The 22,033-nt window shown below is 39.5% G+C and overlaps 1 protein-coding gene across 8 annotated transcripts in view; it reads left to right on the top strand.

The window, feature by feature from the left end:
- Positions 1-22,033, top strand: part of LOC117803728 — a 132,488-nt gene that overhangs the window by 67,638 nt on the left and 42,817 nt on the right. For 7 of the 8 annotated variants that reach the window (XR_004627713.1, XR_004627711.1, XR_004627712.1 and 4 more), the window contains one exon: positions 5,301-5,496. Coding sequence is in view for 1 of the 8 variants with exons in the window: in XM_034667916.1 (XP_034523807.1) it covers positions 5,301-5,319 (19 nt within the window). In the remaining 7 variants the exon portion in view is untranslated. Of the gene's footprint in view, positions 1-5,300; positions 7,475-22,033 lie in introns of those variants that run through there. The other variant, XM_034667916.1, reaches the window with a different exon arrangement.

Genomic DNA, 22,033 nt, shown 5'->3' with positions numbered 1-22,033 from the left:
TCTGTCTGTCTGTCTATCATCTATCTATCCATTGCCATTCAACCATTAACTCCTGGATTAACCCAGTGCCTCACTGACTTTAAAAAGGAAAAAAAAAAAAAAAAAAAAGAATCATTTTGGAGGAAAGAGGCCTTNAAAAAAAAAAAAAAGAAGAATCATTTTGGAGGAAAGAGGTCTTTGGTATGAGAGCAGATATTTGGTGGGAAAAAAAGTGATTCCTTTGGGCCAAGGAATTTAAAATTTTCACAGAAATTTTGAAACTCAAAACAATTACCGTACACTTACTGTCTTGTGAATATTAGAGTTTAGAGCCTAAGGCTAACGTCTTGCCTGCCACTACCTCCAACCTCAGTTGCTTTCTCCAACTTCCTTGACATGGTCTATGGAAGCAAAGGTTTCGTTTTTGTTTTTGTTTTTCTATCCAAAGAACCTCTAAAACATAGGTCATATTCAGCAACATAGCATTGTGTCCTTGATAGTTTCACTTATCAGTGTCTTAGAGATCTTTCCTTGCTAGTAGAAACAGATATATAATACATCATTCTTTCTAAGGGCTTCAAGAATTTCCCATGGGCCATAACAATGCTCATTGAATCATTCCCATATAATGTGTGCACGGATTCCTACTACCTTTTTGCTGTTTTATACAGTGCTGCAGTGACTATCCTTGGACATACTCCCTTATGTACTTGAGTATTTCTCATATACCTGTATGTGTAACATTCATAATACTCCTATGTTATGAGTTTTGTCTAGCATGGGTACTTAAAGTGAAATTGCTGGGTATGCACATTTTATTTTCTGATAGTTACTGCCAAATTATCTAGCAATTTTAATTTTTAAATGAAAGTCCTACTAGAATCTCCGATATGACTTTTCTCAATTCTACTCCAACCTACACGTCACTCAGTCACTCTTACTCTTTGTTAAAAACTTTGCCTTTGCTTCTCCAAGAAGATGGAGACCATCCAAAGCGCCTTCTCATTGAGTCTTCTTTGTTCCAGGGCGAGCTGGGCCAGCCCACTTACACACCAGCCAAATGTCTAGAAGTTGGGCTGCTCAGCCCATTGAGGTGGCCAGCTAATCAGTGATTGTGCGGCAGTAGTCAAAAAACCAGACCAAACCAAACCTATTATTCATCCTTTTCAAATGTGTTTATAAAGTCAATCACACATTTCCATTTCAATCATAACATGGATGCCAAATTCAAGGAATTGTTTCAGCCAGTTTCATATCAAAGACCTACAGATTTTTAGCATTTGAGAAGATAGCCTTGTAACAGACTGGTGTTTGCTTAGGACTTCGGGCCTAGGAAGGACATTGTTCTGGAATGACTTGCTAAGAAACAACTTTCCTTGTCTCCTTCACTCAGTGAATTTTTGTTTCCCTCTGTAATACCTGATACCCATGTCCTCCTCTCCATTCTCCATTGCTGCCTCTTCAGACCCTTCTCCCCACCAGCTTTTGAAACAATATGGAAGCTCCGTATTCACCCCAGCATACCCTCCTCTCTTCCATCCATTTTATCGACTAAATCTATGAAACACAAGCCTAGTTTGGATTCGCTCTTATTTGCAATATTTTCTTATTATTTGGACTCTTTGTCCTCCATGGATTTGTCCCCAGATCAGTCTTTTAAAACATATTTTCTCCTCCTTTATACATCTTTTACTTGGTAAAACAAAATGGCGACGGTTCCCTAAATCTTGCTGCCTCTCTGCTCTTCCCGTGCCCTGGAATGCCTTTCCCTGAACTCCAGAGGAGACCTTATTCTCAAAGTGGGGTACTTAATGTGGCTTCTGCCATCTTCCTCATGTTCCGCCAAAACTAGTGTCACCATTATTTGGGGGGACAACTCACAAGGAAGGGAAAACAGAAGTCAGATGTTGGGCTAGTTCTACGTGAAATGGCTGGACTGACTATAATCTCAATAGAGGTTAAGCAGATTCTAAATGATGGATAGTAATGTGTTTTCAATTCTACAGTCTAAAGCAGAAAGTGAGAACGTAATCAAATTACAGCTGTATTAAAATGTTAGGCTACAGCAAGTTTCCATTCAGCTCTACCCTAGCGCAAGCATCTAATCAGGAAATGGCCAACTATGTAACCCATGAATTGTTTGTAACTCGGAACCTTTAAGTGCAATGAAGCTAACCCCATTATATGAATAACATATTTAGTCTATATTATGTATAGTAATTCATGGATGAAAATGATACTTTTGGGTCTCTTAGTAGAGCCTGTACTTTCAGCTGATTTTTAAGATAAAAAGATTGATTTTCTATAGTTTTTATACTTTTTTGCCTGTTCCCCCTCCTAACTAATGGTATGGTTTGGTTTGGTCTGGTTTTTTGACTACTACACTTATGAGTAGCCTAATGTAAGTTACCAAAGTTAGCAGTGGACCAAATTTTTCTTTTCTTTAAAGATAATTGTCAATTCTTGGGATTGAATTTCCAAAAACCCTAAAACTAGCTGTTAAAATGTATTTCTAATAATGAAAAATTAGAAGCCAACTACGTGTCCAAGAGTCATAGATTGATGCCATACACACAGCATATCAATATTGAAGTGTTATGCAGGCATGAAAATGCTATGAAGTCTATAACCATATGGAAAACTAGTTTTGACATAAGAAAAGAGAAATGGCAAACCCACACGTAAGCTTAACTTGCTATGCATATGGCCCATGAACTTGTCAGGGTGGTAGAATTGCAAGTAATTTTATTTCTTCAAAATTTCTTTTATACAGTAAAATAGTGAGTGCATGTCAAAATCAAAGCATTACCCTGGCTGTATTGCCCCCAGCTGAGTGGTGACAATTGAGCTGGAGGAAGAGAATTTCTTCCTCTGTTATCCCAGAATGGGGCTGGAGGGCTTCCTTCTAAGTAGGGCAGAGTACGCATTGCCCTTACAAACAAGAAGAAATTGCACCAACTCCACTCAAGGAGACTGGTTTAAACAAACACTTGTAAGAAGAAACTGATGCGTTAGCACAAAGGTAGAATTCGCCCTAGCTTTCCCAGCTACTCTAAACACACCTGTGTCTCCTGACCTTGATGGACTGATTATCTTATGGGGGGGGGCAAGAAACTAGCAGATGGGATTGCCAGAGTGCTTTACTCATCTTCAAGGAACTGTGGAAAATGGGAGATTTAGTGGAAATTGAGGCATGTGCAACTGGTGATTTACTTCCCCAAATATTTCACAGGTGACTTTTGAAAATGCTTGAAATACTTAGAAAGCCCATGAATTAGAGGCCAAGTTTCAACAAAATTTAGGAGAAAATCTTGATTCACTATTTTGTAGTTTTTTATCAGAGGGTGATGGAAATCTAGAATGATAGAATGGGAAGGAAGTTGGGGATGGAAACAGAGCTCACTTGGGTCCTGCATGGGTTCACTAAGAACACTCTATGTCATGCTGACTTATTTTGTCTTTTTAAAAATTTTTTTTAAAGATTTATTTATTGATTTTAGAGAGAGAGAGTGTGTGTGAGTGGAGGGAGGGGCAGAGGAAGAGGAGAGAGAGAATTCTCAAGCAGACTCCCTGCTGAGTGTGGAACCTGATGTGGGGCTTGGTCCCAGGACCCTGAGGTCATGACCTGAGCCAAAATCAAGAGTCCGACGCTTAACCAACTGAGCCACCCAGGCGCCTCTGACTTATTTTTTCTGATAAGGTGAATACAGCGTAGGAGAGGGACACTGTAGGTCAGTGCTTTTGAAAGTGTAATGTGTGGAGGGATCTTGTTAAAATGCACATTCGCCTTCAGTATGCCTGGGTGGGGTCTAAGATTCTTCATTCCTAAGAGGCTGCTGGTTCACGGACCATACTGTGAGTAGCAAGATTTTAGATCATGGGCTCCAAATATGGCCTGTGAAAACCAGATTCCTTTGCTGTATGTCCAAAGTTGCTGATTCATGGCAATAGACAGCATTTTTTTCAAGCTTCCCAGGTAATTCTATTATGCCATTTCATAAGAAACAACAGCTTTAGGGGCGCCTGGCTGGTGCAGTTAGTTAAGGGTCTGCCTTCTGCTCAGGTCATGATCCTGGGGTCCTGAGATCAAGCCCCACCTCAGGCTCCTTGCTCAGTGGGGAGTCTGCGTCTCCCTTTGCCTCTGCCCCTCTCCCTCACTAGTGCTCCCTCTCCCTTGCTCTCAAAAATAAATAAATAGAATCTTAAAAAAAAAGAAGCAATAGCTTTAGACACTGCATAACAAGTCACAATATCTTATAGTTTTGATTACAACAAATTAGGTATATTTGTAACTGGCTGGACTTTGATTCAGTCCTAGATGAAATTAATTCCTTCTACCTCTCTACAACTTCTTTGCCTTGTACATACTTCTCTTATTGCATGTTTCACCTTCTCTTCTTGTACGACTTTGCTTCTCCCACGCGTGCCCTCCTTCTTACTAGCACACCCCTGGTGGACTACTTTGTATGCTCAGTTACTTCCTTTTAAACTGAACTGGGGACTGACTTTTTCTCTGTTCCTGAGCTTCGGGCTCTCATGTGGCCAATGACCATGATAACACTTTCTCTATTGACTTTGATGAGGACCAAATAAGACAGCCTGAAAGAGTATCCAGAGCTTGAAGTTGTAAATCAGGAAGTCTAGGTTCTAGGCTGTTGTCTCTCAAATTTGATGTGACCTCAGACAGCCATCTGAGTCTCTCCCACAAAGAGCAAGAAGGTTTTTGAAAGTGTGACGTGCTAAATAAACTGGGGAGAGTTTTATTATTCATGGTTGGAAAATACATTATTTTTTTCAATTGGCAAAATTAACAACCCAAATTAATTGAACAGCATTTACTTAATGACATTAATTTTTATGTGAATTTTCCCACTAGCAGTGTTTTTTTTTTTTTTGTGACTGTCTATGGGAGGGGTCCAATAGATAAGCACTGCCTTCACCTGACACATGTGCTAAATTCTCCTTCCCTTGCATGATTCTAGCTGCAGACCATAGTTTTCCGACCTTAGCTGCCACCGCAATATGTGGGGACTACTCTCTTCCATGTTGTGCAAAGCCATTGTGAAAGTCATTAACACCTTCCATGTATGCTAGAGTTCCAGTTTTCAATCCCTCTTTGGCTTCGGCCAGAGAAAGAAGACAACAATTGTATGTTGATTTCGCTTTTTGCCTCTAGGGCCACCGTCTCCCACTGGGGTGTGAAATCAGCATTCCTGTGAAGATGTCTTATTTGTAGCATTCTTTCCCTATGGCTGCGTAGATTTCAGAGAGCAGAAACACAGACATCTCATTTTTTAAATTAACACATTTTTTTTTTTTAGGGTTAATTTGCCTAGCTGAAGACTTCTACTGAAGAGAGTCCAGCTAACTACATTCAAATATGAACTTCTCAAGGACCCAGAAAAAGATCAGTTGGAAATGGCAAAGGCTCGAGTGAATATGGTGGACTAGGAAGATGGGTTCTGATGGCCTGGGCTCTTCTTCTGACTTTACAGCCGTCTTGCTGGGTGATGTTAGGTAAGTTAGCTCACCTCTCTGAGCTTCAGCTTTCTTCTCTGGGCAAAGAGATGAAAGGAGGCAATCAATTCTATTAGAATCTATCTTGGTAGGAGCAGAAATCTTTGTTTTGTTTCCCAGTGTACTCAAATGCACTCCTACTATGTGTTATCTGCACATAGTAGGCGCTTGATGTATGTTGAATGAATAGCTTCCTTTCAGAGTGACAGAAAACACAGAAGACTTTCTCTAAGCTCCCTTTGCAAGTGTCTTCATGTTCTCTGAAAATGAGGCTTCACTGGAATATTCTTACCTCTGCTTAACAGTCAAATGGCCCCAGCACTTTGTTTACCATGTCCAACAAAAACGAGTGGCACAGTGAAAGTTCTAAGCGTTCTGTGGACTTTTACATCATCCAAAGTGTTTATTGACTCGAATGGAAGTAGATGCAAGTATTTGAGGCTTCAACCAGATTTAGTCTTTTTTTTAATTTTACTGTTTACAAAAGATATTTTATGGATGTAATTTATACATTGAAAAGAAGAGGGCTATTCCCAATATTATCTTTATCTTCTAGACATAAATAACAAACAACTCCAGTAATCAAAATTTACTGCAATTGTAATAGATTTTGGCAGAGTTTATGTATTGCAGGCAATGCTAGCATAACGCCGACTTCCAAGGATAGAGGCCAGGATTTTTAGTTTGGCTTTGTGAAATGGAAAAAAAAATCTACTACTGTATTTGTAGGTTTTACTACATTCAAGAGATTAATTTTCATAAATAAAATACTTTATGCCGGCTTCTCATCAGAAAGTTGAAATTATCGGAGGCAATGTAACCACTAAAAACTTGTATACTATGAAAATATTTCAATAATTAATGCATGCTCCATCTAGAGTAATTGACAGGAGGTCATAAACGTAATGGGCCATCTGTGTTTGATTTGTACAAGAAAATGCTTAAAGGGATACGCAGGTAATTCAAGCTTCCTTGGCAAGGAAGATTTGTTCCAACTTCTCCAAGTAGCAAAGCCATTTAGTAAGGGGGTTTTCCTTTCTTAAAGTCTTTCCCAGATTTCTGCTGGAGCTATGCCTTTCCTGCTGGTACTCATTCTAATGCAACAACCTCCTTTCGAGTTTTGGTGTGGGTGTGGATCACAGCCATCCTCGACAATTACATTTGGCTCTCCTAACCATTTCAATAGTAACTTGAAAGCCATATGGCTGATTAAAAAAACCCAGAGGCTCACTCCAATGCTATGCTTTACCATTCATTCTGCTCAGTCTGACCACTTCGAAAATGTGTTTTGTAATTTTTCCTCAACTGTCAGTAAACCAACAAACTTGCCTATATCTGTAAACAAAGAATAACAGGAGCACTAGGAATCTTAGTAAGATTTCTGTAATTCACTCTTTTGGGAGTGGACCAGAATCACAGTATTTCAAGATGTAAAATGGTCTTGGTGGACATCAAAGAAGGTTCTAGAGCTCTCTGGAAACCAGAGATAACGAATAATGGCTTGCAACACTGTCCTGAGATCCAGACCTACAAATTCATTCAAGAACACACATTCAGCTGGAATTTGCTGAGCATTTATCATCTGTCAGGTGTTGATAGAAGTAATGATTATGTTGCAAGCCACCTGTCTGATCGGCTGAACTAAACCAACGAGGTCCCTGCATTCATTTATCTTTCTTTCTAGTAAAAGCATACTTTTCCTTAGCTATCTCATAGATACCATAAACGCAATGCCTAGAAAACTAAATGTGCTGTCTCCCCTAACTACTTCCCCCGCAAAAATCTGTTTCTCCTCCTGTATGTCCTGAATTGGGAAAATGTGGCACTATCTCCTCGGTTGCTCAAGGCAGAAAACTAGGATTATCCTAGGCTCTTCTCTTCGTCTTTCCTCTTCACCAAAACAATTCGCACATTCCGTCTGTGCTATCGACTTACCACTGTTTGAACCTGCTTCCTTTTTTCCATCCCTAACTGTGACACCCTGAATTCAGTTCTTAATATATATATATAAATATATATATATATATTATATATATATATATATTTTTTTTTTTTGGTTTGGAATATTGCAATAGCCCACAGTACTACTTGCTTACCAATCTCTTCTTCATACTATTGCCAGAATGATATTTTCAACATTAAAATGCTAATGCCATTATGTCATTTCTTAATAAAAAGTCCTTACTATAAGAATACTACAATTGCCTCAGAGGCAAAACTGGGCAACTTCTTAACATGGCAGAAGGAAGACTTTTGCAAAGGTAGGCTGGGCCTGATTCTACGGGGCCACCTCTTGACACAGATCCTGCTCTGTAGTCACACGGAAGTGTATTCTCTGAGCACATTAGGGTACCTTACTACCTTTGAATGTGTAGTTCCCTTTCCTTGGGATCCTTGTCTCTTCACCCATCAAACTCAACTCACGCAGTTGATGCCTTTTTTCTACACAGCTCCTCCTCCCTGATATTTGCCTGGGTTATTAGTGGTGCCTTTTGGAACATTCTGGAACATTCTATGGTAGGTAGCATTAGCACAGATCTGTCTACCTGGATCACAAGATCACAGGGGCATGCATATGGGTGATGTGTTGAATAGAAGGTGTTGAAGGATAGTCATCATGGACCCAACCTTGAGCTACATCTGGTCTAAGAAGTAACAGAGTTTAAAACCAATTCTCATGAGTATTTGTCTTTAAGTGGGATTGGCAACAAGATGGTCCCTTTCTTCTTTCTTTATCTGAAACAAATGGTTTAATCACTCCCATTCTTCTCTTTTCAAGGCTAATTTTTCTTAAATGTCTTTAGCCTTTGAGTACTTTTTAACATTCAGTTATGTCTGTTCTGTCAACTCTTATTTACAAACACATGCCTTTTAACAATTTTAACCTGTGCCTTTCACGTTTTCCAAAATCTTCTGACAAAGATACAAGAAAAAAGTTCAACTTATTTTATTCTGATTTTTGAAATATAAGAGAGTTTTTCAGTTCCACTATGGTTCCACATAATGCCAATTGGCTAAATAAAAATTAAAAGTAAATAAAAAACTCACAGTCCTCCCCCCCGCCAAGCCCAATTCCTTATGTATTTGATGTCACAAAGATAAACTACCTGGATGTTTAGCTGAAATTTTCATTTTTCAGAGACATTTTTCTTTTTGAGCAGGCATAACCTCTCTCTTTCTCTCCTGTACAAGGAAAAAAAATACCAGCTATCCTTCTGATTTTAATCAGAAAATAGAAATATAAAATATAAATTCAATAAAAAAAATCTGAATTCAGCTCTTTACTATTTCCTGAACATGTGTTCATTATTGTTAATATATAAAGTGCATGTTCAGAGTGGTTCAGAAAGCTAAGGGCTTTGGGGCGCCTGGATGGCTCTGTCGGTTAATTGTCTGCCTTCGGCTCAGGTCATGATCTGGGGTTCCTGGGATAGAGCCCCACGTCGGGCTCTCTGCTCAGTGGGGAGTCTGCTTATCCCTCCCCTGATGCTTGTGCTCTCTCTCTCTCAAGTAAATAAATAAATAAATCTTAAAAAGAAAAAGAAAAAGAACGGCTTTGAAAATTGTTACTGAATATTGTTAACTATATACTGAAGCAAAGGGGTTGTTTGTATACTATAACTCTTATAACAGGAAGAAAGTGCAGTAGGCGGTTAAGGAACCTGCATTTGTGATTATTTCAACATGGTTAAGGGCACTCAGTGTCCTGTGTTCTATAGGATGCCACAGAAGGGGGACCCAGGAGGATGACATGGGTCAATCTTTGTTTCTCTTCCTGCACCAAGCTTATGGGGTTGATTTTGCCTTCAATGCATAGGACTAGTTGTTCTTGATTTCATCCCGACGATCCGAAGAATTTTTATGTATTTTTTCTATACATTCAAGCACTAAAAACCCCCAATATTAAACAGCTACAGACTTTGCCACCTAGATGTTTAGAGTTCAAAGCAAATAACAGTATGACAGACCAGAGGCAACTTAGCCATCTATCAAACAAATTCATAGCCTGATGAGACAGCAGATTAAAAGCTTAACTGGGGTAGTTTGAGCTTTTTGAAGTAAGTGCCACTGTGTTTTCCACCAGAATTTAGTTTCTTCTATTGTTTTCTGATATTATAAAAGCAATGTATACTTGTTACAGAGAAAAATTAGAGATTAGAGTATATAAAGAGCAAAACCAAAAACATTCATTCCCAGCCTGAATTTTCCCTTTCATTACCAATCAGCCATTGGGATCCCATTGGTATATATCCTTGTAGGTACATAAAATTGCACCCTGTTCTACATACCCAGACCTACTTATTTAGTATCATTTTTAAAAAAGATTTTATTTATTTGACAGAGAGTGAGAGAGCACAGCAAGGGGAGTGGCAGACAGAGGGAGAAGCAGACTTCAGTGCTGAGCAGGGAGCCCGATGCTGGGCTCGATCCCAGGACTCCGGGATCATGACCTGAGCCGAAGGCAGATGATTAACCGATGGAGCCACGCAGGCATCCTTAGTTAGTATAATTTTTATGGTTTCAAAATATTTCATTTTCTGGACTTACTAATGTACCCTTAAACAATGCACATTTATTAAACATTCGGGTCATTTCTAACTTTTCTCTCTGTCAAGCTATTGCTCTAAAATATGTATAGTGAGACAACTTAATTCATATAATCATCTCAAGAGGTTTATGTACGTGACTAAGAAACTATTGTTTGTCGGGGCGCCTGGGTGGCACAGCGGTTAAGCGTCTGCCTTCGGCTCAGGGCGTGATCCCAGCGTTATGGGATCGAGCCACATCAGGCTCCTCCGCTGTGAGCCTGCTTCTTCCTCTCCCACTCCCCCTGCTTGTGTTTCCCTCTCTCGCTGGCTGTCTCTATCTCTGTCAAATAAATAAATAAAATCTTTAAAAAAAAAAAAAAAAGAAACTATTGTTTGTCAAGAAGGCAATATTACACGCTACAAATCAGTTCACATATCTTTAAAAAAAATCCAAACATACAGAAGACTGAGAATAAGATATAAATACATCAAATTAGCATGATTCTTTATTTTAAAAACTTGGATGATATGCCTTGTGAACAACCCAGTTCAGTGTTTGAGATTGATGGGTAATAAATGTTTGGAAGGTGGGGTGGATATTTTAAGGCTATGAGGCTATTATAGGACAAGCATGGACTTTGGAGGTCAATGGACAGGGGTTTGAATCTCAGCTTTCTGACTAGGCTGGTCATAACTCTTTGAGTTTCAGACTGTGTGTAGGTGGGAACCCCTCACACTATAGTTGGCCCTCTGTTGGTCTGGGGAGAGTTGGCTTTCTTTTAAGTTTGTGGGGACAAGTAGGGTCTCAGAACACTAGGTTGGTAAATGTAGGATGGGGAGGAGGAGAGGACAGGAATGTGAAGGAAATACTAAAATGACTCTGTGTGCCTGAGAAATGGGGAAAGAACTTGGGGGTTGAATGAGGAGAAAGAAGATGATAGCAAGTGGTATACTACAACTGATCCAATGATGATGATGGTGATGATGGTGATGATGGTGATGATGGTGATGATGATGATGGTGATGATGGTGATGATGATGATGGTGATGATGGTGGTGATGATGATGATGATGGTCATGATGATGGTGATGATGATGGTGATGGTCATGATGATGGTGATGATGGTGATGATGATGATGGTGATGATGGTGGTGGTGATGATGGTGGTGATGATGATGGTGTCAGCTAACGTATAGCACTTAACAATAGTGATGACAATAGCAGCTCATACTTCCATAGCCAAACAGGGTCTGTAAGTACTTTAAATATATTCACCATTTAATCCTCACTACACCTTATCTCATCTAGCTCCTATACCTGTTGTAAGAATTAAATAGGTTAATATATATGAAGCACTTAAAATAGTGCTTTATAAATGTTTGTAAATAAAGTCCCTCTTTTACTGGCACGGAGAGGTTAAGCACCTTGTCCTAGGCCACACAGCTAGTCAATGGCAGGAGTGGAGTTAGAAGCTGGTCACCTGGCTGGAGCCCATGTTGCCTTTAAGAGATCTTTGGCCTAGGGGACAGGGATAAGGTGCAGCTGCCCCTTCCCTGACTTCGTTTCACCCACAAAAGAAAAACAAAAGGGATGCTTCCTTTCTCCACAAGAATGGCCCATAAAGCTGAAGTGTTCCAATCATGGGCACTCAGTGTCCAGCTAGTGGAGGCATCACTGTTGGACCATTTCACCTTGTCTGACACACTCCATCCTCGTGGTCCTTTTAGGGTGAATTGGGTGGGAAGGGCACTTTTTTGAGAGGTTTGGTGTAACATTATTTAGCAAAATGGAAACAAACTATAGACCCAGCCTGTAGAAATGTCACCATTAGTGGGAAATGATTTAAAAGCTCCTTAAATAACTAGTGGTTCCAAGACCACTGGGTTAAGACTGGGCTAAAGACCTCTATTTCTTGTCCTTTTCCCAGCTCCTCTTCCCCTTACCTTGCTCTGCCCCTCAATTATTTACTACCTCATCACCCTGCCCCCCACTGTAATGATAATGCTAATAGCAATAATGCTGAGAGCTCATAATTATGGAGCTCTTATTATATGCCAGGCACATTCATGATTATCTCATTTAATCCTCATAACAGCCTTCTGCGTAAGGAATTTTTTTAAACCTAGTTTATATGTGAATAAATTGAGGTTCTGAGAAGGTAAATCACTTGGCAGTAAGTGGAATTGGAGCCCATCTTTGTCTTGTTTAAATCTGATGCCACACCTCTTTTCATCACCCAATGCATTGGAATCACCTCTACTGGGCATTCTGTTTTCCAGCATTACCTGATTCTTGGAAGATAAATAGGTAGGTGTGCATAGGATTCTGAGTTAAATACTTTACAAGTTTTTTGCTTCCTATAACTTTTAAAAATTCTGCACATTTTAATTCTACCATGGGCAAAAAGCTGTGCTAGGTACACTCTGGGGGTACAAAGAATTATTTAAAGAGAAAGATATCCTTATCTTTGTGATATATATACATATATATATATACATATATATATACACATATATATATATATATGATTATAATATAAATGTGTTAACTATGGAGGTATGATGCTTAGCTCCATGAGTGCAGTTACAATATAGTATGAGTATATAATGCATGAAACATTTAAGCAAACTTTGTACTCAGGCAAAAACTTGTATCCTGCAATTATCTTCATTGTTTAAAAAAATAAGGATAGAGGGGTGCTTGGGTGACATAGTTGGTTAAGTGTCTGACTCTTGGTTTCATCTTTGGTCATGATCTCAGGGTCCTGTCCTGAGATCAAGCCCCATGTCGGGCTGCGCACTCAGCGTGGAGTCTGCTTAAGACTCTCTCTCCCTCTCCTTCTGCCCCTTCCTCCTGCACACACACTCTCTCTCTCTCTTTCAAATAGATAAATCAATCTTTAAAGAAATAAGGATTGAGAATAAATTTTAGAAAACTCAAATTCAAAATTAACAAAATACAACAGGAATGTAGAGGGAGGAAATTAATAAAGATGAAACCTAAAACTAAGGAAATAGAAAACAAGCACAAAATGGGATAAATAAAATCAAAATTAGTTTCTTTGAAAGTTTATTGAACTAGATACACCATTGACAAGCCTGACAAAGAGAGAGAAAGCAAGATAAATACAGCATCATCAAGGTATATAATGACAACTATGGAGATGAGAGAAGTTACTGGCAGATATTAGGTATAACTCTGTAGAAATAAATTTGAAAACCCAGAGGCAGTGGAAAATTCCCTAGTAAAAATAAAAACTCTTAAAATAACTAGTTTAAGAAACATGAATAGACCAATTATTAGAGAAGAGATTGGAAAGTAAAAGATCTATCACTGAAAAAGTCACCAGACGTAGATGGTTTTACCAGTGAATTCATTATGGTGTTAAAGAAATCAATCCCAGTGTTATACAAAATGTATTTGACCATACAAAGGAAGATATGAAAATAATTTTGTGAAGACAGATTCTCAACAGTATAGGGGTGAATGGATGGCTCAGTTGGTTAAGCATCTGACTCTTGGTTTTGGCTCAGGTCATGATCTTGCCGTTGTGGGATTGAGCCCATGTCAGGGCTCCACACTCAGTGCAGAGTCTGCTTTGGATTCTTTTTCCCTCTTCCTCCCCCTCTGCCTCTCCCCAGTCATGTGCTTTCTCTCACTCTCTCTCAAAGAAATAAAATCATAAAAAAAAGAGTGCAGAATTTGAAGACCAATTTCTATAAAAAATTATAAACAGAATATTAGCAAATCAAATCCATTAGTGTATCCAAAGCATATGACACCATTACCAGATAGTGTCTATTACCAGAATATCAGAAGCCATCTTAACTATTGCAAATTTACATAAATTGTGGAAAGGCTTCTAATTACTTATAATGGATATGATGATGGCTGATGAATGAATTCTTAATACGTAATTCTTTAACTCTGATCCTTGAAAAGCTTGGAGATTGTAGACGTGAGGTAGGGAGGGAAGGTGGACACGGGGGGAAAAGAGAGAGAATCATTTAGCTTTAGGCAAATGCATTAGTTATTTGTGCTTACTTATTTAATTTTTAGGATATGCAAGTTGAAGAGAGGAATGATAAATAAAGAATGAACCTGTAAGGGATATCTACTATGTTCCAAACCCTGGGGTAGGTGGTCTACATACACTGTCATTTAATGGTTGAATCAGGTCTGGGTTAATATGCAAACAAAGTATACACATGCACACTCACATCAGTGGAATGCCTTCTAGAAGCAGTCATTAATCACAGAACAAAAACAACATACCATTTTTTGGGGGGCGCCTGGGTGGCACAGCGGTTAAGCATCTGCCTTCGGCTCAGGGCGTGATCCCAGCGTTATGGGATCGAGCCCCACATCAGGCTTCTCTGCTATGAGCCTGCTTCTTCCTCTCCCACTCCCCCTGCTTGTGTTCCCCCTCTCGCTGGCTGTCTCTATCTCTGTCAAATAAATAAATAAAATCTTAAAAAAAACCCAACATACCATTTTTTAAAAAGTTAGTTAAGAGGGGCTTATATAGAAAATGTTATTATTGAAATTGGCCCCAAATAAACACTTCAAATACTTTGCTGACAGATGCCATTCATGAAGCAAGAGAGATAGCAATTTCAAGTGACATGTAGTTCACAGATCCTGGCATGGCTTTATAAGCTCATTAAAATGATTTTACTGGTCGAAACCACAGAGACACTGATACTCATGCAGCAGAGACATCTCGGCTCACCCTGATTTTTCTCAGGCTGTCTTAGCACAGTAAGTGTCTGCTGGTTGTGCCATCTCAGAATGGAACATTTTATAATCTCACGATGCTGGGGCTGAAGCTTTCTTTTCTATCTAGCAGAACTGTATCTAGAGACCCTTGGGATCCTGGGGAGGTTGGTGGGTCCCAAGAGAAAGGAGGAAATCTCTGGACATATTTTTGTCACCAGTCTCCCAATTGTCCCTTCGAGGATGCTTTCTGCCTCATTTGTCTCAGGCATTGCCTGGGGGATGATTTTGAGGTTTCTTTCTTCTGTTTGTCTTGAGAAAGGAGATTCTCTGCTACAGTCATCTGTCTTTGAAGACCTGGTGCCTTCTTATGGGGAAGGAAGTACTCTTCCTTATAGGGCGGAAGAGCAACAGAGCAGAGTTCTGGCTAAAAGATATTGGCTAAGCAAATTTAAACAAAGCAGACTATGGACACCTCAGACACAAGACTCTGTAACCTAACCAGTTGGAGTGATAACTATTAGGTCAATGACTGTAAGTCTATCCTATAAACAAGGATTATAAAATTTAAATAGGGCTTTGCCTCACAATTATGTCAGCAGCCAATGATGATAGCGAGGGAGCTACCCCGTCTTTCTGCTTCATCACTTAAAGTGACAGTATCCAGCTTTCTTCTCTGCATCTATCATAAAGACACATTGATTTCCTTTCTGGAGAAACACATATTTCTTTTCTCCTGCTAAAAAGATAAATCTGACAGATTTTAATCAAATGTAGTTGTTCACAACTACAGAAATTCGTTCAGTGCCACATATGAAAACAAAAATACACCAGCAGCTAAAGAAGGAGTTTTTTTGGCCAAGTTTATTTGAGGATAACACTTGTATTAAAACACACATGTACGTACACACCCACACCCACCCACACACACAAGGTAGGGAAGCCTATGCGTTGGTTAATATTTTTCAAGATAGTAGTATATTATTTGTAGTGACATCAGTAAATGCTGGTCCCCATTAATATTTCCATTAAACTGTGCTGTCCAGATTCTCTGTTTAACCCCAAGATGCTGGAATATTGGGCCTTGGTCTTAAAAATGAAGTCTTTTCCAAGATAAAAGTTGGTTTTCAGATATATGAGATATGATAGAGAAGAAGAATCTTCATGTCTCTTATCCAATAGACTCTTATCACTGTATTTTTGCTCAGTATTTGGCTACGGCTTGGCCAACTGTGCTATGAAGTATTTGCATTATTTTACAATGTATTTCCTATGCATTCTGAGTAGCTCTTAGATACACTGTGTCTAAGGAGAGCCCAGATGTCGTATATATATTTTTTCTTTCATGTTAGACATTTAAGCTGATATTTTTCTTAATTTTTTTTTCATATATAAAAGTCTGTGGGAGAGCCACTTAAAATCAACAAAGCTTGATGTTTTCCGCATCTCATTCATTGAGTAATTTGGTTCTTCTCAGTATAGGTTGTACATGAACTGATTTTTAATGGTACTTTTCTAAATATTTGAGTCTTTGGCACATTTTGTCTTTTCTTTTCAATATAGATATGACTGATTGCATTTTCATTAGAATGGAGAGCTCGGATGTCTCCTGTTCACACCTAGGGGCAATTTCCTGCCCAGATATCGTGGCATAATATATCTTATTTCAGCCAATTTTTCAGAAGTGAAGAAGAGGAATCCATATCATGAATGAAAGTATATAGGTACAGTTTTAATTGACCATCAATCCAATCCTGCCTTATAGGGCCCATCATTTTAGTAAAGTTTTTTTCATTCTAGCCTCATAATTTTGAATATTATATTAAGATATATGATTCAAGAATAATTGTATTTGGAAAGAAAAGTATTGAAAAGAAAGTTATTTTAATAATCCTACATCGTGATTCATGGTTTGAATATATATATATATATATATATATATATATATATATATGCATTTCACTGGGCAAAAATAGAGAACTATCTCTTTTGAATGTGAGCTTTAAAAACCTCACTTAAGTGTGCTTCTGCTATCATATCTAAGTTTGTGAAAATTACAAAACATTATTATTTATATGATAATGTGCCCTATACATGAATCACCTGCAATGCATTATTGGGTTAACTTTGACAACCACTTTGGTTTAAGAATGAGCTCACAACTCTGATATTTGTCCATGATATGCCATGTAGAATTTTTTTTTTTTCTGAAAAGCTTAGGGTGATCTGGGAAAAAGGGAAGAACGGCTAGATCAGAAGTTACCTTGCAAGAATAATATTAGAAGAACGTGGCGTTTAAATTGTAAGAGGAATAAGTTAACTTCCTAAAGCAAAAAGTAAGAAAAGGAAGCCACTGAAAGTGGGTGAGCTGGTTCAGTTGAAAATCATGGTGTCCTCCGTAAGCCTCAGCCAAGAAATTGGTGGTTAAAGATTTGTCCCAATTTTCATCTGGTACTGGTGTCCTTTGAAAGTTTAATCTAAAATGAAAGGCCATCCCGACACAGGAAATAGGTGATTCTTTCCTGAAAGAATATTTGTGATGCCCCAAACCACAGCCACTGGAAGATATGAAGGCGAGCACGAATGTTACCTGCATCATGATTTATATATGCTGAACAGACAATAAAGTCGCCACCCTCCTTTGCCCCTACAGAAAAAGCTAGCGGCTAGCTATAACTACAACACAGTATTTCGAAGCAATATTTCTCAAAGTTTTTTCTTATTTACAAAAGAAGCAATTCATTTTGTAGGACATTTCACACTGGCAAATGGCCAACAACAATTTTGACCAAAGCTGGGTGCAAAAGGTATCGCAAAACACAAAGCGGAAGAATATTTAGGAAAGATGAAAACAAAAGGGAAGATTATTCATCCTTCCATATGGCTTTTTAAAGCCCTTCACAATTATGTATCGTTTATGGTAGTTTTTATAAATTTTTTTCCATTGAGAAGGCAGAAGACTGAATAAGTTTTGTGAATGCACCACAAAAGAAAGAGAAGAAATTCAGAATGACATTGGAATTTAGCTGATTGTTTGAGGATCTGTGTGTGATAATGACACTGTTAACCAGGAGGATGGAGAATGTGATCTCATTTGTTTTTCCAGAAAGGGATTTTAAGAACTTAACCAAAAATTAAAGTCTCTAGTGAGTGTGAATATAAGCAATAACAGTCCTACCACAATTATGCATCTGATTGAAAAGGTACAGTATATCAGAAGTCTTAGAGCCAATGTTGGTTTTTCTAGCTTATGTGCATGGAAATACACTCACTTCAAGAGAGAGGAGAAAGTGGGGCTTTCTCAATATGTATTTAGAGAACTTCTTACAGTACACAATTTAGACCATATGTCATGCCACCAATTCACGTCATCAGCCTCTTATAATTAAACTTATTATTTAGAGACATTTGGGGCTAAACGGGATTCTTGGAGGTTTCATAGTTCATTCCCTAGCTGCCAAATCAAGTCTTTTTTATTCCAGCTAAATTGCAAGGCATTTCATTAGTCCAATTATTCACAGATCTTCATAAATAGCCCCACTGCCCCAACACACCACTACTTGACAACTTTCAATCTCGTGTCTTTTTTTTTTTTTTTAATATTCTCTACCCTCAATATGGGGCTCAACCTCATGACACCAAGAGTAGCCTGTTCTCCTGACCAAGGCAGCCAAGCACCCCCTCAATCTGGTGTCTTAAAGATGAATGTTTTGTAACTTCTTTATTTGGGCTGGCTTTCCATTTGTTATGGAAATTATTCTTGGAGCCCCTTCCAAATTCTCCGTAGCTCCTTATAGTTTGGAGGTCAAATTATGGCAAGACCATGCAAACCTTGGACGTGAAAAGACCCTAGGTTGAGTCTCGGCGTGGCCAGGTCCTAGGTGTTGAATCTCAGACAAGTTGCTACCACTTTTAAGCCTTGACTTTCCCATATGGAGGATGGCAATGACGATGCCTACCCCAAGGAAGTTACATGGGCTAACGCAGCTAATGTGCTGAAAGCACCAGCCGAGAAGAACTCACCAGATGATAGCTTGCAGAAGAAGTAGAATGTAGGAGTGCATGACTTGTGGCTTTGAGACTTCCCCTCTATCATCTGCATCCTGTCATTTCTGCTCATTTTATCAACAAAGCCATGTACATGAGCATGAGATGGGTTCTTGTGTGTCTTCCTTGTTTTTTCCTGACATACTCCCTGCTCGTCTGGTCGCAGACCACTCTGAATTCGGGACCTCAGAACTTTAAGAGATGAAATCTTGTCTCAAAAAGTCTGACTACAGCAAAGGAAGTCACTCTCGGGGTTCCATTTAGTGAAAGTACTACCCTGATTCAATGAACAATATCCTGGAGGCTGAAAGTAGTGAATTCTGCCTCCAAAGCGCCCAGACTTCCCTAGGATTAGTCGCTTGGCCGTCTCGCTATGCAGCTAGTAATTCAGAGATAATCATGTTACCGAGATGCCATTTAATCTGTATTTGGCATATCTCAAGTTTTCATCTTCATTAATAGAGCCATCAAAGTTTCATTGGGCCTGACTGGTATTGGACACACGGGTGATTCACCCAGAGGGGGGGGTTTGCAGCTTGCATAGAGAGACTCTGCTTGCCAGATGGCAGCTGTTAATCTGCCTGCATCAGGGGTGCTAGGGGGGGCTAAGCTCTGCTGGCCCCTGGCCAATGGGGCTGTCCCTCACCTCTGATGACACATCGCTGCTGGCCCAGGCTAGGAACCTGGGCCCTTGGGGCACTGTGGGCTTTCCACTGCCTGCTAGCCTGAAGTCATTTGGGGCAACGGAAGCCAGATGCAGGGAAGGTCCCGTTGCCTCAAGCATAGCCCATTGAATCAAAAGATTCCTGTGGAAAGCAGTATGGTATAGTGGACGGGTGCAAACCTGGGAGTTGGAGAAACTTGGCTTAGAATCCTGACTCTACCAGGTTAACTAGCTACGAGAAGTTAGGCATATCACTTAACCTCGTTGAGCCTCAGATTCTCCCATTTGCATGATATGAACCCAACAGTGTCACCATGGTAAGTTCTCCATAAAGTAGTGAGAATAGGGGAGCCGGGTGCAGACCGGTCCTGCAGTCCTATGACCCTGTCCCACTTGTGCGGGTAGCGCCCTGGGAAGCTCTGATCAGGCTCCTGCACGGGCTGGATGAAGGCGTTCATCACCGTGTTGTTCGTGGTAATGAAGGTGTTCATTAGCGAGGGGGATACGTAATGGGATGTCAGGGAGGCTTACCGTGCAATCCCATGTAGTGGTGTGAGGTAGTGTGGAGGACGCTTACAAACTGTGCTAGGTGGGGAAGGGAGGGAGGGAGGAAGGAAGGAAGGAAGGGAGGAAGGGAGGGAGGGAGGGAGGGAGGGGACAAAACAAAGTCTGTGGACATCATTCATATAAATTAAAAACACACACACACAGAGCAAGGATATACTACGTGTTTTATGAAGACCAATTTGAGGCTTTATCTTTGATGTAATAAAATTAATTACAAAGAAGTTTTAGAGGGAACACTTTTCTTATGGTCTAATGCTGTTGTTACTTAATGCCACTTTATTTACTACCCATAAGCCTCTTGCGTACGGCCATGGCCCAATTTGGGAACATTCCTTATACTATGGCCCCCAAACAGAGCACGCATCAGACCAAAATTCCTAATTGTTTGATTTTTGACAAGTTACTTAATTCCTTTAAGCCTTGATTCCTCAGTGTGAAAAAGGGATAACATATTTACATTTCAAGATCACTTTGAGAATTATATGAGGTAATGTTCACAATGTGTCTAGTCCTGTGCCTGGAGTTTATTAGAAAACATGAATACCTTGGGGGCGCCTCGGTGGCTCAGTCAGGCAAGTGTCCCAACACTTCATTTTGGCTCAGGTCATGATCTCAGGGTCATGAGATTGAACCCTGCATCGGGCTCCAAGCTGAGCTCGGAGCCTACTTAAGATTTTCTNCCTCTCTCCCCCTCTCCACCCCTTCCCCTCATATGCATGCACTTTCTTTCTCTCTAACAAAAACAATAACGAAAACAAAACAAACCATGAATACCTACTATGTGCCAAGCACACCTCTGGGGGCTTGGGATCTAGAATAGCACATGACAGAGAAGGGCTCTGCTTTCATGGAACTTACATTCTGTTGAGGGAAAAATCAACAATGAGCAGCTCAGCAAAAGAGCAAGGTCATTCGAGGCAATACTGATAAAAGTTCTGAAGTAAATAAAATGAAGCACTATGCAAGAAAATGACTGGTGTTTAGGGAATACTAATTTCCTTCCCAATTCTCAACTCTGTATGGTTGGAATTCCATATATGTAGAAAAGCATGAAGGCTATTGAGATTATGCTTGTCAACTGAGATAAGCAAAGCGCGAAAGACCGAGAATGAGTAACAATTGCAGTTTAGAACATAATTAAATACATGGCCCAAATTTTAAATGTCTGTTCTGCTCTAAAATTTGCCTCCTTAAATTATGTTCTATAGAACATATGATCCTCTCTTAGAAACAGAGAACATTTCATTGTTCATGTCATCGAAATGAAATGCAGTTGGGGCTTTATCACTTACTTTTGTCATGGTTGTGCTTTTAAAAAAACACAACAGCTTCAGAACTTACTGTATTATGTGTGAGGAGTTTGGTTTTAGGAAAGTTAAGAACATTCTGCCTACATAATTCGGGCTCCTAAATATGCTTTCAGTCAGCAAAATCTGAGTTGGGCAGGGCTCAGAAGTCCTCGAGCTGATGATGACAGAATGGGAATAATTAGGTTTTGTACCTACAACAAAGAATGGATTTATATGGAGAGAACCAGCTCTGAGATTTCTGAGACCTATTATCTGGCCTGTGAATGATAAATGAACTCATTTGAGGCATTGCAGATTAACTTTGGAGGGCCAGGAAAAAAGTTTCCTCTTTTCCAATTCCTTCACCTCTTTGCCGCTCTAGTCATTTGCAATGACTTTGAATCCTGTTGCTCTTGCTGGACTCTGTTAACATCCTTCCGATGTCTAAATGGCTTAATTACTGGAATTAAGATTTTGAAGAATCAATTAAGAGTATCTGGTTGGAGACAGGATACCCAATTAGGAAGTACTGAGAAGGCAGCTACTCTGCTCCCAGAGTCCTTCATTTCAGTCCTAATTGAATTCTGCTTTTCCCTCTCAAGTAACAATAAATCTTTTGATCTCTGTGAAAGCAGGAAAGATCAAGCTGATCCTCAGAATGAGTCTCCTCCTTCTTTCACTTCTTCAAAGATCGAATTAAATTTGAGTTGCACTGATTTTTTTT

Source organism: Ailuropoda melanoleuca, chromosome 9 (genome assembly GCF_002007445.2).
Source record: "Ailuropoda melanoleuca isolate Jingjing chromosome 9, ASM200744v2, whole genome shotgun sequence".
Lineage (NCBI taxonomy): Eukaryota > Metazoa > Chordata > Mammalia > Carnivora > Ursidae > Ailuropoda > Ailuropoda melanoleuca.
The sequence above is the reverse complement of the archived record's forward strand: the minus strand, read 5'-3'. Positions and strand labels throughout refer to the sequence as shown.